The 14,763-nt window shown below is 41.5% G+C and overlaps 2 protein-coding genes across 3 annotated transcripts; one reads left to right on the top strand and one right to left on the bottom strand.

Moving 5' to 3' along the window:
* Positions 1-1,849: 1,849 nt before the first annotated feature.
* Positions 1,850-9,880, top strand: Rbbp5 (retinoblastoma binding protein 5). Of its 2 annotated transcripts, XM_074093028.1 has the most exons (11): positions 1,850-2,035; positions 2,135-2,160; positions 2,385-2,579; positions 3,967-4,173; positions 4,617-4,798; positions 5,325-5,444; positions 5,977-6,170; positions 7,493-7,668; positions 8,079-8,192; positions 8,929-9,049; positions 9,786-9,880. In XM_074093028.1, the coding sequence occupies exons 1-11, from the start codon at positions 2,017-2,019 to the stop codon at positions 9,860-9,862; spliced, it is 1,431 nt and encodes a 476-aa protein (XP_073949129.1). In that variant the 5' UTR covers positions 1,850-2,016; the 3' UTR covers positions 9,863-9,880. The 2 variants fall into 2 exon arrangements, with proteins under 2 accessions (XP_073949129.1, XP_073949130.1); XM_074093029.1 differs by lacking the exons at positions 1,850-2,035; positions 2,135-2,160 and adding an exon at positions 2,273-2,317.
* A 304-nt stretch (positions 9,881-10,184) lies between these two features.
* Positions 10,185-14,023, bottom strand: LOC141431715 (uncharacterized). The gene is made up of 5 exons (XM_074092895.1): positions 13,899-14,023; positions 12,878-12,944; positions 12,009-12,105; positions 11,288-11,687; positions 10,185-11,213 (listed from the first exon to the last, which is right to left on the bottom strand). Exons 1-5 carry the CDS (start codon positions 13,983-13,985, stop codon positions 10,185-10,187), a joined length of 1,680 nt encoding a protein of 559 aa, XP_073948996.1. The 5' UTR covers positions 13,986-14,023.
* Between the last annotated feature and the right edge of the window lie 740 nt (positions 14,024-14,763).

Below are 14,763 nucleotides of genomic sequence, written 5' to 3'. Positions count from 1 at the left end.
ATACCGCTACACCACCGCTGGACAACGATATAGACACGAATTTCTCCTATGCACCTCACATCTCAGCTTGTGTTGTTTCTTATTTAGCCACTAAAGCAGCGACACTAGCGACATCAGAAACTCATCGAGAAACTTTTCGGCACTCCATCGGAACTAACCTCTCACCCGAACAAGAAATATCGTTACTAAGCAATCAAATTAAGATTGGTTGACAAATTTTTTGACATAGGTTTTACGGGATGACCGTAAAAGTAACAAAAAATTTGGAATTGAAATAAAAAATACAAAAAGATTCCAAAAAAACAATCACAATACATTAAACATTAAAAATATGACTGCTAATATTTTAATCGTTGTCACAGATGTAGAAGAAACTACTTTCTTGATTTTTACTTGTGTGACACTTTCCTGGCTCGGATACACGCCCATAGAAGCTCCTGTCAGTTTCTATGAGCGTACACAATAAACAGGGCCGGTATTTCCATGTCAGTGTTATCCGGGCCGGGAAAGAGTGTCACCCCTATGTGACTTCAAACTACTTCTAGGCCGGCAAAATATTGTTATTATTGTTGATTTATTCTCATTATATATTTACTTGTTCATATTCTTGCGTACGACACTGTATATAATTTAGTGTGTTCTGAAATAAAAAATAAGTTGTCCTGTTCTTATTTGCAAATCTGGTTGGCAAATCATTTAATAGCATCGATATCTAATTCCTTACGAAATTTACGAACTTTTGACTCACGTTTAAATCGCGTTACACAGTTTATACCTGAATATTTTAAAAAACGTAGCGAAGTCATACCGAGGAGGACACGGGCACATGTTATGTCTCTTTTGTGCAAGCCTCCTTGTCGCAATGATATGTATAAGAGAAATATATTTAATATGAGTATAATATTTTTTCATCATTTACCACAATATTTAAAAACTCTGTCGGGAAACATGTTTAAATGTAAATTAACAAAATGGCTAATGGACGAATGTTATTATTGTTGGAAGGTGTAATGCCGTCCTCATGTTTCTCTATGGACATTATTTGAATTTGGTGATGACACGTTCTACCAATTTGTCTTTCGATTGTAATGTTTTGCTAGATACCAATAAAACTAGTATTTTTACTTCACAAAATGTTTTAATATAATAGCTATATGCTACAGTTCCACCTATATCAATTATAGTGATAAGGATTATTTAAATCATAAGAATTTGTAAATTTTCAAATAGTAATTTCATAAAAATTCCTCTCCCTAAAAGTCTCTCTTGTTCTGAGAGGAGGCCTGTGCCCAGCAGTGGGACGTATATAGGCTGGGATGATGATGATGATGATGTATTTTATAAATGACGTAATGTAATAATAATCTAGTGAATAATTAAATGTCTTATGAATTAATAAAATGTTAATAAAATTTAGATAAGTAAATAAAATAATATTGACGAAAATTACAACCTAGATTTTTAGTGACCTTTAACTAAATATTTCTGCGCTTGCTTGCATGCTGAATACATGTGCTATAAACTTATTTTAAGATCATTTTACTGTATTCTTACAAATAAATGTTTTTGAATTTGAATTTAATACCTAAGTTTTGCTATTTGTCTCGCAACGTGATATTTTTACTAAGCATTTACATTTTTATGAGTTTATTCTTATAGATTAGAAATTAGAATCCTAATAGAATTCCGAAAGAGTTAGGAGATTTTACCACGGCTAGCAACATATTTTACTTTTCCTCTGTTTGAGCTTTACTTTAAAACGCTTATTTTAAATTTTTGGTTAGTCCTTTTTTGGACGTTCAGATTTTTTCAGATAGTTTGAATGGTTTACTTGACAGCTGTCAAAACAGACTCGACAATGTTTGGATCGGCTTGGCTCGAGTTTTCGAGAAAGAAACAATTTTATTATAGAAATTGAAATTAAATTACGGAAATAAGCGATTTTTAATATCATATAATTATTAGTCAATCGTATTACTCAATAGTTGGTTAATCGATTTAATATAATACAATACAATGAATTTAGAGTTGCTTGGTAAGTAGCTAAACGCTTGGTATGGTGAATTAGTGTTTTGAAAAGTTATCCTAATTCGTTTTTAATTTTGTTTCCTATTTAATTTTAATCTGATTTCAGAGTCATTTGGACAAAACTATCCAGAGGTGAGCCGTTTCTTTATAAAACACTTTGCCCATCATATATCAGATCCAATTTTAGAACAAAATATAAGTTTGTCATATTGACTTATGATTGGACATTGTTTTCATAAAAGTTCACGTAAAACTTAAGTAATTGAAAATGAATTTAAATCCAATGATGGTAAATCAATTTTTGCAGCATTTTTTTTATTTTTCTACTCTAATTCAATATCTTTTTTATTTTGCAGGAATTTGATGGCACCTTAGATTCAATATCGCTAGCAGCGACCTGTGCGTTCAACCGACGCGGTACGCTGTTGGCAGTTGGTTGCAATGATGGCAGGATCTTCATATGGGACTTCTTGACGAGAGGCATCGCCAAGTCACTGTCAGCTCACGTCTATCCTGTATGCAGCCTCAGTTGGTCTAGGAACTGTAGAAAGGTGAGTGTATAGTCACCTGCACTAATACAAGCGGAGTGTGCAAAAAGATCTGACATATCCTACTGTCCCTAGAATTATAGAGTTGTATCAGATTTTTATGCATGTTTTGTTGTGTCAGATATTGGTGCTATTGAGTGTACTGCTGTGAATTTTATTACACAATTCTACTTTGTCAGCATAATTTTGTAATACAGTATTTGACAAATCCTTAATTAACCTAACTATATTGTTTGTTATTATGGGAATATACAGCTAATGTTTAATGTAAAAAAAAATTGACAGCAATATAAGTGTGTGAAAATCAAGTTCAAAATTCTGTTACATACATAGTTAAAACTGAAGTTATTATACACATTTAAAATAATTTACGCAATGCAAGACTAAAGAACCATGTGCGAGTTAATTTTCAAATTGTGCAGTTATCAATTTGTCACTACTTTGAAAAAAGCCCATATGTCAAAATCGATAATTTTACTGAGTGAACTTTATGAACATTATTTCAAAAGTCAATTTAGTTCTTCTGGGTACATTGTACATCAGGGGTTCTCAAGCTGTGGATTCTAATCCAATGAGGCTTCATGGCACAGTTCCTGGTTGAGGTGATGCACAGTGGTTCCACACCCTAAAAGTGGCGGTCATAGGGTTTCGCGAAGGCAATGACTAAAATACAAGGACTAACTAATCAAACTTAAATATTTACATTTTTTATTATAAAAATAAAGTAAATACCTAATTATTACTTTAACTACAAACACAGTAATGGTCAAAGAATATATTATTTATCTAGTGTTTATTTTATTACATAACTACGTATGTACCTACATTTTATTCTATGCTATGATCATACCTGGGCCCAATTGAATAACAAATTACAAGCAAATATTATTAGTGAATTTCAATACAAAATCGCTAATACTATTAGTTTTTTAATTTGCAATGCAATTGGGCCCTAGTAGCAGCGTTTTTCCGCTTCGTAACAAAAACTGGCTATTTATTTATTTCTTTCTTTCAAAGAAACTTACACAGCATAAATTCTATCATGAAATTCTATGATCAGTCACCATGCTCTGCCCCAGTGGTGGAGGTCTGGGTGAAGGAAGACCAAAAAGTTGCACACCGTTAAAGCTGCGTTAGCAGGTAGTTATAATTTCCATTAACTTTTTCCATTGTGACATTTGTGACACGAAAATTATCCATACAAATGTATTATTAATTTTCGTGTCACAATGGAAAAAGTTAATGGAAGTTATAACTACATGCTAACGCAGCTTTAACAGTGTGCAACTTTTTGGTCTTCACCCCTATTATGTCCAAGAGTGGACGTCCTACAGCTGATATAATAATAATAATAATAATAACGACGATGATGCCCTGCTTATGCTTCCAGCTCCTATCAGCTTCGACGGACCACAATGTGTGTATCTGGGACATCTTGTCGGGTGAATGCGAGCTGCGCTACCGGTTTCCGACCCCCATCGTGCGCGTGCAATTCGACCCGCGCAACAACAAGCGCTTCCTTGTATGCCCCATGCGGCACGCTGCCCTGCTGGTCGACACGGATGGGGAACATAAGATACTGCCCATCGATGACGATGTAAGTTATATTGGCTGTTAGCAGCATGTCTTAAAGTCCACTGGAAAATTGCCAGGTGGTATAATTGGGTAGTTTCATGGGTAAAAAAATATTATTCTTTTCTATTAATTCTATCTGTTAGACTATAAAAAAATAATAGACACATATATTTTTTTTGTGAATCAAACTAAAAATTACAAAGATAAAGTGCGTTAACATGTTCGGCCTCAGTGACACAACAACTGTGGCTTTTTAGTTCTTACTCCTATGCCAGTGACATGTATTTGTGACTGCTATGGGATATGCGCTAGATATAACATAAGAGCTTAGTGGATCGCATACGGCTCCGGCAACGTTCCGCTAAGCCCTTACGCTATGCCAGCCTTTAGGAGGTACGAATTATTTTGACACGACATGCGTACTGACATAGGATTAAGAATTTATTGTTGTCGTTTATATTCCAGGGTGACATAAATGTCATAGCGTCCTTCAACCGTAGAGGAGATTATGTCTACACGGGCAATGCTAAAGGGAAGATTTTAATTATGGACTCTCAGACGTTGGCAATAAAGGCGAGTTTCAAAATAACGGTCGGCACCTCGAGTACTACTGGAATAAAAAGCATAGAATTCGCCAGGAGAGGAGAGTAAGTATCGCAAAAACGAATTACAGATTAGGGAGGTTAGCAGGAGTTAGGGATTAGTAATTAATGATAGTAAGTGTTAGTAAGGAGAATAGATAATAGTACAAGTAGTAAGGATCAGCAAGGTTTAGCAAGGATTTGTAAGGATTAGCAAGACTTAATAACGATTAGCAAGAAGACGTAGGAATTAGCAATGATTAGTAAGGATAGCAGGGATTAGGAAGAATAAGCAGGAATTAGTAAAGATAGTAACGATTAGTAATGGCTGTAGGGATTATTGAGGATAGTAAGGATTAGCTACAATTAGTAAGGATTAGCAAGGGTTGGTAAGAATTAGCAAGAATTAGGAATCAGTAAGGTTAGCAAAACTCTGGAATTAGTAATTATAAGAGATGCAACGGATGGTTATAACAGCGTGCAAGTGGGAGAACTGCATAAACTAAGTAGCTATCTCAAGATCGCGAGTGAGCAAATTAATTGTTATAGTTCAATAGTAAGTGTGTGCTAACGGTCGTGGTGTCGGCTGCAGCTGTTTCCTGGTGAACACGTCGGACCGCGTGATCCGCGTGTACGACGCCGGCGCCGTGCTGGCCAGCGGCCTCACCGGCGAACCCGAGCCCATACAGAAGCTGCAGGACTTGGTCAACAAGTATGTTACATTGACTATAAGGATTTTTTTTTCCTCAATTACTACTAAGTACTCTGAAAGTACTCTGAAGTACTCTGAAAAGGCAAAGTATCACTCGTTTATAAAACCCATTTTATGCACTTGTACAATCTATTATTATTTGTCCGTTGTCTTCGTATGCATGTTTTCTCATAAAATACTGGTTCGATTGTTGTTTATTTACTTTTTCCAATAAGGGCGGTAAATAAGGAATTACGAACGAGAGTATTAGAAGCCCGAAGTCGAAGACGGAAGGCTTTAATGAGTCGATGTTCGTAATTCCAGTACCGCCCGTGCGACATACAATATTTTTTATCACATTTGTGAGTAAAGTTTTATATTTTTAAGACAAAAAGTATTATTTTTACCAACATTGGCGGTACAATTTTTTAAGCACTGCTGTTTTTTTTTTAATATTGTCTCTCATTTCTTCAATATATGCGTCAGGAAACTAATATCGGTTAAAACACTCGTAGAACTACACCTGTGCCTGTGACACTTTATCTGTTTCCAGAACGACCTGGAAGAAGTGCTGTTTCTCGGGCGACGGCGAGTACATCTGCGCGGGTTCGGCGCGGCAGCACGCGCTCTACATCTGGGAGAAGTCCATCGGGAACCTGGTCAAGATCCTGCACGGCACCAAGGGCGAGCTGCTGCTCGACGTCGTCTGGCACCCCGTGCGGCCCATCATAGCGAGCATCAGCGCCGGTCAGCTCTGCACCTATACACAATACATACACCCTCATCCGTCAACCGACAGACGTACAGTCACCAGCATTAATATCTGCCTCAGCGGAGCGTGCAAAAATATCTGACACGTCCTTCCGGCCGTAGAAATAGAGTCGTATCAGATATTGGTGCTGGTGACTGTACACTACCCTTACACTACCCTCCTCCTTCCCTCTTCCTTGTTTACTATCCTTACCAATCCCTAATTCTTGCTAATCCTTAGTAATCCTTGCTAATGCATGCTAATTAATATTTTTAAATAAGTAGTTTGTTACCTATTTTATATAAATGTATGTACACCTGTAAAGGTAGGGTTTGGTGAGACTTCTAAAGTTGCAAGTGTAACTGCAACTGTAACCCAATCTCCGCATACATGAATAAATCATTTAGTTTCATTTCAATTCTCAATAATATTTACTAAACCTTACTAATCCTTACTATCCTCAGTAATCCTTACTAATCCGTAGGGATATTAGGATCCGTAGGATACTACTATCTTTCTTTACTAATTGCTTATCCTTCCTAATCCCTAATATCCTTGTTAATCCTTACTAATCCCTACTAAATTTTAATATGTTATTAATCCTTACTATGATGTGCTATGATTACTAATCTCTAAGTCAAAGTCAAAATATCTTTATTCTATTTAGGCTATAACAAGCACTTATGAATGTCAAAAAAAACTACCACCGGTTCGGAAAAACCTCTGTTGAGAAGAATCCGGCAAGAAACTCAACGAGGTATATTTTTTTAAACAGATTTACAATATTATTAAATGATATTATAGATACATCACAAGTATTTAACACAACTTTATTTTTAACACAGTAGGTTCGCTATTTGAAGGGATCGCTAATGCGGATCGGAATTATTTCCAAATATCCCTGTCCATGATATAATCATTAACTTTATAATACGCCTTAGATATTAATGTCTTCTTGACAATAGATCTGAATTTTGTATATGTTTCATTTATAATATTTTTTGGAATTTTATTATAAAAACGTATGCAATTTCCCAGAAACGACTTTTTTGTTTTAGCCAGTCTGTAAGATGGAATTTTTAATAATCCCTGTGTTTCTAGTAGCCTTTGGCTTTTCGACGTTAGTGGGAAAATCACATATGTTCTTCCTTACATACATGATTATTTCAAAACATAAAACGACGGCAGGGTTAGGATACCTGGTCTACTTCTTGGTAACCTTGCTCATCCTTGCTTGCTGCTTAATCCTTACTAATCCCTATTAGTTTCTTGCAAATCTTTACTATCCTTGTTAATTCTTACTATGTCGTCTTTGCAGGCGTAGTGTCAATATGGGCGCAAAACCAGGTGGAGAACTGGTCGGCGTTCGCGCCAGACTTCAAGGAGCTGGACGAGAATGTGGAGTACGAGGAGAGAGAGAGCGAGTTCGACGTCGCCGACGAAGACCGCTCCGTCGACCAGGCGGGTGAGAGCCGGGATGACGAGGACTTTGAGGTAAAGCCAAGGGGATATAAGCAGACTATTTTTTTGACTACTGATTTTGGGTTAGGATACTACATGACCTAATTACTGCAAATGAGCCCAATAAAAGAAAACTATTTCATTTTTTTAAATTAATTGATGCTACTTAAAAATCTGATATTTTTTTCTGTTCCATTGCCTTCTCATAACTAGCCTCATCACAGCCACAAAACAAACGAGTGACATGCTCTGTACGCCACAGAAAAACCAGCGACAAATCAACTTGATTTTTAATTCCATTGCAGGGTTAATTTCGAGTTGAATGTTGATCATGTATAGATGACCGTGGCGTGTGAGACATTCCATTGGCTGTCACGACTAGATGACTGGGGCGGTGAAGAGGTTAAATTGGTTAGTAACGTTGTCTATGGGTGTTGTTGCAGGTGGACGTGACGACGTGCGAGCCTGTTGCGGCGTTCTGCAGCTCGGACGAGGCCGGCTCCGATGACGGCATGCTGCACTTCCTGCCCATCGCGCCAGAGATCGAGGACCCTGAGGTAGCGCCTGCGACTGTCTCCGCTGAATTTAACGGTCATCGCTGCACCTTTGTGGCGTCGGCTGTACTAAACACAATCTAGCCTCTGTTGTAGTCACTGCGGCGTAGCGTAAATGGAGGCGGAAAAAAATACAATCAAAAATAATAATATCTTGTAAATGTAATGAGTTCATGACGGCTTAGGTTTGAATTCTCAAGTATTTAGATGGTCGTGGGTTCAAGTTTGGGCTTGCACTTCGTGAGCTTTCCGGAATTAATGTGCATTTGACATTTACCACGAGGTTATGGTGAAGGTAAATAACATTTTTTCTGCATTTTCTGAAATGTTGAATCTATCCAAAGTTCTATAGGAACGTTTTAACTCAAATTTGCATATGAAAGAAGATGCTCTGAATTGCATTAGTTACGGTCTCGTCGGTTAGTAAGTGATCGTCTAGCAAGACAATATAATGCAACTTGGGCGTTGGTTTTTTTTTTATTTAAGGGTGAAGCCAGACGAGCGTAATTTTTTGAGTAGTGAGTCTCGTAGTTTTGGTTTGACAAAAGTCCTTTTGTTTTTGTTTACAACTCATTTCGAGTCGCCGTGTGGCACAAACTGGACTTTTGTAATAAAACAATGCAGCAGAAATTACGCGACGCTCGTCTGAAGTCACCCTAAATTTCTAGCCTTTCTGTATTTCACACACTACTTAGCACCAGTAGTTTTAGCTCTAACCGGCTTACTTTTTGTCATCCAGGATGGCTGGGCGGCCACGCAGGAATCCGTGACTCCCACAGAGACTCCAGAGAAGCTCGAGCCCGCCGCGAAAAGGGCTAAGAGCAAAACCTACGACATATCATTAAAGATTGCTCCTCCTGGTAAGTGTTGTTTGTTTCGTAGGATTTCCCAGTTCAGCATATTGATTTTACTTTGAGTCTTCGGGAATTTTCAGTTTTATTGGCGTTAAAAACCGAAGTCCTTAAAAATGTTATGCGTGAGAAATATAATAGTAGATTATTGTCGTCGCCTGGAAGTAGGCAATTGCTGGCTGAGTATGAGTATTAAACGGACGAGCTTGCGAGTCCGTTTAACTAATACGAAGCCAGCAATTGCCATTTCAGCCGAGACTAATATAAAGCTTTTCTCAAAAATGGTTAATAATTCTGAAATAGAATAAACTTTTTCTCAAAATATATTATAAAATTTAATTTTATTCCAATATTTTTCTTATGCTTTCCCGCCTTTTTTCATTAAAAATAAACTGCAGGTGTATTTTTCCACCGAAAACACCACAAGCTATTTCAGACCCAATAGAAAAAGTCCGGAGTTCCCACAAAATATCAGATACTGGCCATTAGACTTGGCTGTATACGACTTGTACCAACATTTCCAAGGCCTATTTAACTTAAAAAAAAAAAAAATGTGACTGATTGCAGGCGCGCTAATTCATTATTGTCGAGCTAGCGCGCCTGCAACCTTTTTAACTTTTTAATTTTTCGCTGACCATAAACTATGCACTTCACCTTCTGATATGTAAAGAATAATGTCAACTTTAACGGACATTTTTGAGAAAAGAATCATGTCAACTTTTACGGACATTTTTTTTTTTTTCAGAACAACCTCTATCTTTCGGTGGCAAGAACAAACAAGCGGCGGGCAGTAAAAAAGTGGCAGGCAGACCTCGAAAATAAACTACTTTTATATACATACATACCAGCGTTTTAATTTCCCAAGTTTCGAGAGCATCGAATAACAAAAATTGTAGGAGAAAACATTTATTTTGCAAAAAGAAATAATCGATTTGATTCTTCAATAAAATTCGTATTTAGAGATACAAGTAAGTACTTATCGACTCTGTTATAAATAAATCTCACTTAAACATAACCGGAAATAATAATACAATTTTATTCGAGACCAAAAAGACTCATTATTAAACTTAATCTTCTAAGTTACATAATATCGCACGGCACGGGCCGTATATAAATAGATCACTATAGTATATGTACAGGCGGGCTACGCGTCGAGCTCGTCCTCGTGCTGGCTCGAGAAGTAGCTGACGAGGCCGCCGAACACGCTGCCGGCGTCCTCACCCGCGCGCGGCTCGGGCTTGACGCCGTCGGGGGCGGGTGGCGCGGGGGGCGCGGGCGGCGGCTCGGGCCGCGGCGGCGACGGCGGCGGCTCCGCGCGCGGCGGCGGCTTCTCTGGGGCCGGCGGGGGCGGGGGCGCGGGCGGCGAGGCGACCGGCCCGGGCGACGCGTACTGCGGCGCGTAGGGCCGCAGCGGCATGGTGTAGTGCGGCCGCAGCTGCTGCACGGCGAGGTAATGCGGCGGCGCGTCGGGCCGCTGCGGGGAGCGCGCGGGCGCGGGCGCGGGCGGCGGCGGCGGCTTGTCCACGTGCGGCAGGAACTGGTGCAAGCTCTGGTGCATGCGCTGCAGCGGCGCGGGGGCGGGCGCGGGCGGCGCGGCGCGCGGCAGCCCGAGCAGCGCGGACTGCGCGTCGGGGGGCGGCGGCGCGTACGGGCCGTACGGGCCGTACTGCGGCGCGTATGGGCCCAGCGGGTAGCGCGGCCGGCGGTCCTTGTTGTCGGTCACCTTGATCTTGGGGTGGCGCGGCGGCTCGGGTGAGGCGCGCGGCGGGGACTGCACGGGCGAGTGATACTCGGGCTCCGTCTTCACCTCGGCCTTTATCTTGATGGGCGCATCCTTGGGCGCCGGCGACGTCGAGGCCAGCGGGTTGGAGTTGGGGCGGGGGAGCGCCGCGGGGGAGGCCGCGGCGGGCGGCGCGTGCGGGCCGAGCGGGCCGTGCGGGGAAGGGGGCGGCACACGCAGCCCGTGCGGCGCGCCCGGCCGCGGCGCGCGCGCGCGCCGTGCAGCTGCACGGGTGGCCCCGCGCGCAGCAGCCCGTGCAGGGGGCCGCCGTGCATGACGCCGGGCATGTGCGAGCCCGGCGGGCCGTGGGACGAGCCTGGCGGGCCGTGCGAGCCGGCGGGCCGTGGGACGAGCCTGGCGGGCCGTGCGAGCCCGGCGGGCCGTGGGACGAGCCTGGCGGGCCGTGCGAGCCCGGCGGCCGTGGGACGAGCCCGGCGGGCCGTGGCGAGCCGGCGGGCCGTGCGAGCCTGGCGGGCCGTGCGAGCCCGGCGGGCCGTGCAAGCCTGGTGGGCCGTGCGAGCCCGGCGGGCCATGCAAGCCGGCGGCCGTGCGGACCGTGGGACGAGCCGGAAGGGCCGTGCGGACCGTGCGAGGTGGGAGGACCGTGCGAGGCGGCGGGCCGTGCGGCCCGAGGGCCCGGGCGGCGCGTGCGGGCCGGGCGCGGCGGGCAGGCGCTGCAGGTGCGGCGCGTGCGGCGCGTAGGGCGGCAGCGGCCGGTAGTACTGCGGCGGGTATGCGCGCGCGGGCAGCCCGGGGTGGTGCACGTACATCATGCCCTGCGGCCGCACGCCGTACGGCGCGCCGCCGCCACCGCCGCCGCCTCCGCCCCCGCTCCCGCCTCCGCCGCCGCCGTACATCATCGGACCTCTAAACGCACACAATATATTCGTTAACCAAAATCGAAGCATAAAGACTTATACGAATCTGATCGTAATTCGCAAGACCATGACAGCGGTGCGACCATCTGAGCACAAACTATTAGATGCAAAAATTGTTTATTAAATAGAATTGAATAAATGTGTGGTGAGCAGTTATAGCGCACCGACTCTTTCTTTTGGAACACTAGAAACGCGACTACACGCTAAACCGTAAAACCGCTGTGCGCCCTACACTGAAAAAAAAAAAAACCCAACAATGCGGCATGGCATGGCATGGTGTCGGTGCGCGGTGCGCGGTGCAAGTACTGACCGGTATTGGTTGAGCATGTGCGGCATGCGCGTGATGACACTCGGCTCCTCGCTGACCGGCTTGAACGGCTGCGGCGACCCCGCCACCGACAGCGTACCTGCAATATGTGCGTACACTGTTACACTGTATTCAGATAAAGCCAAACAGCACTAGTGGCTAAATAGTGTTACAAATTTAAGTCAATCACTTGATTCAGGGAATTAATTAAATTTTACCCATAAAAATATGACTTATGGTAACAACTATTATTATTTTAACCAGAATTAGAGCAGTCCCAGAAGATCTTTATATTATTTCGGCACAAATTCTTAATGTAGTTTATTTTACATATTTAAAATCCATTTTTAAGTAAAAATTGTGATAATTTAATGTTTAACTTTTGAAATGTAATACCGTTAGAATATTAAATGTAATGAGGATACTCACTTCTTAAATGTTTAACTAGAGTTTAAAGGGTTTTAAATAAGTTTTAATGTTTAACTAGTTAATGAATTTGTAATGGATCGTTTTGAAAACTTAAAAAAAATATATATAATAATCTATTAACCCCTCGTATGCGAGAACAAAAAGAAGTACTCCATAAGTCCTATTTGTTTTAATAACCACAAATTCTGCTGATTTAATAAAAAAATAAATTGCACGGATCCACGTTTTAACCATGCCAGGGGTTAAGTTGTACTAAACATTTTTGATTAAATAAATAAAAAGTCAATTTGTAACGCCACGGATCTAGAAAACCACAGTGTAACAATAACTCAACCTCACTAGACTTCACTGTTGGTCTTTACGCGGTTTACGGTAGGGTTAATAAATTCGCAGGTTCCCAGTATTCCCAGGCACCTTGAGAGTGACAGTGACACATGACTGACCTTCCCGCATGTTCTGGTCGGCGGCGAGCGGACCCGCCACTGGCACGCCGCGTAATTCTGCTCTCACCTGCAAAACACAAATCGCAGAATGAGTAAGTTCATACTTCGTATGTTTTTGTTTCGCCTTTGGTTGTAAGTCTCTGGTCAAACCGTGTAGTTATATGTATTTCAATCCAATTTATGAAAAGTGTTAATAATGACGCCATTAACCCGACCACAGACATTTAGTGATGTGAAAACCTTGAACCTTTTGCAAAATAACTAATCTGGTCAGTAAATCAATTAATTAATTAAATTGAATAGATGTCTATTTTATTATTTACAATACTTGATTTAATTCCAAAGACTGTTCAATTCAATTCAATTATAAAAGCAGTAACTATTTTTTAATTTTAAGGTAAGTAAATAAAAATCGCTCATTCAATCGAGCATTAATCATTTTTAGAATGTCAAGTTTTCCACCATCTCTACGCAAGTCTATGCTACTACCTACAGATTATACACATGTTTCATTCAAGAAATAACGTCAGATCTCGAGGATTTTTCCAAATGAAAATTTAATATTGAAATCAATGAACTTTGGTGAAAAAAGTGATTAGACGTCTAGTTAAAAGATACGAATGTGTTATTGATTCGATCCAGTGGATGTTTATAGAAGAATTTTTGTGAAATTGGTTTGTTTACACTTTTTATAAATTGGATTGATATACCGTATACAGACTGTAGATAGATACAGATCTAAATATGTCAGCCAAGTTTGCGAAGCAATAGGTAGGTAGTACACAATCATTATTACATGAACCATTTAGGGCAACATTCGGCTTTTTTTTTCTTTTAAGAACTTGCTTAGTGTTTATGCAAGTATTCAAATCTGTACTTTACTTTCACGGATCGATTTGCATGAAATCTGGCATACCTACTAGATATGTTTATAAGTTGGATTATCGCAAACTTGTACCAGCTCCACCTACTAATGCCTAGACCCCTTTTCTACGAGCACAGAACGAGTAATTCTACTTACCTGCAGCCTTGGCGCTGCGGGGAACCTCTGGTCCGGATAATCGGGATGCTTGGGCATACCCGGACTGCCGTACATGGGCATGCGCATGTCCGGGCCGTGTCCGGGGCCGCACGGCGTACGGCACGGGCCCGGACATGGGGTACTCCGGTTTGATCTCTTTCTTCATTCGCTTGCTCTCCTGCATGGCGAGCCGCGCTAGTTTCTTCTCCTCACGCTCTTTAGCTTTTAGCTCTTTCAGTTTCTCCTTCTCTTCCTTCTTTTGTATTCTTTCGATGCGTTTCGCTTCTTTCTCTGCTAGTTTTGCTTCGCGCTCTAGTCTTTTCTTCTCTTTTTCGAGCTGAAAATAATAATATGGAATTTTCATGATTCTGTTCACCTGTTTTTTAAGTAAATCTAATTTTAATAGAAATATCAAGATTGAATCCAGTCTCACCTGATTGGGTTTGATTGGTTCCTGTCCTAAATCTGTAAAAATAAAGCATCATTTATTAAATAAATTATAACACGAAATATTATAGACAAACCTTATGGTGTGGCATCCGTGATAGAATCCTTCAAAAAGAGATGGATGATCAGGGTAGAACAATGTTAACAGACAACAGACGGAAGAGTGAATGCTAACGGGCTCCATTTGACCCTTTGAGTAGGTAATCCAATAAAAACATCCTAAAGTTTTTCGGCTTGCTTATATCTAGTAAGCCATGTAGTAAAAGAAGATCAAAACGCCGTCGAATCTCAAGTTGCATACCCACTTAGCATGAGGTTACATACAACTCTGAGCGTGCAAGCGGGATGGATGGATGGATGAAAGAAGTGAAGGTAACCTTTTATCTTGACGCCGACGAGTTTGGAGAGCGCGTCATCG

The sequence above is a fragment of the Choristoneura fumiferana genome, chromosome 10 (assembly GCF_025370935.1).
Source record: "Choristoneura fumiferana chromosome 10, NRCan_CFum_1, whole genome shotgun sequence".
NCBI classification, from domain to species: domain Eukaryota; kingdom Metazoa; phylum Arthropoda; class Insecta; order Lepidoptera; family Tortricidae; genus Choristoneura; species Choristoneura fumiferana.
Note: the sequence above shows the minus strand (reverse complement) of the source record. Positions and strands in the feature narration are given on the sequence as shown.

What these genes read in the sequence shown, in the direction of transcription:
- Rbbp5 (XM_074093028.1), top strand. An exon ending in TACTGCCCATCGATGACGAT is followed by an intron (nt 4,174 to 4,616) that starts GTAAGTTATATT and finishes TTTATATTCCAG; the next exon opens with GGTGACATAAATGTCATAGC. An exon ending in GAATTCGCCAGGAGAGGAGA is followed by an intron (nt 4,799 to 5,324) that starts GTAAGTATCGCA and finishes TGTCGGCTGCAG; the next exon opens with CTGTTTCCTGGTGAACACGT.
- LOC141431715 (XM_074092895.1), bottom strand. Translation starts at nt 13,985, where the DNA reads ATGCGCATGCCCATGTACGGCAGTCCGGGTATGCCCAAGCATCCCGAT. An exon ending in CCGCAGCGCCAAGGCTGCAG is followed by an intron (nt 12,945 to 13,898) that starts GTAAGTAGAATT and finishes TGTGTTTTGCAG; the next exon opens with GTGAGAGCAGAATTACGCGG. An exon ending in CGACCAGAACATGCGGGAAG is followed by an intron (nt 12,106 to 12,877) that starts GTCAGTCATGTG and finishes CACATATTGCAG; the next exon opens with GTACGCTGTCGGTGGCGGGG.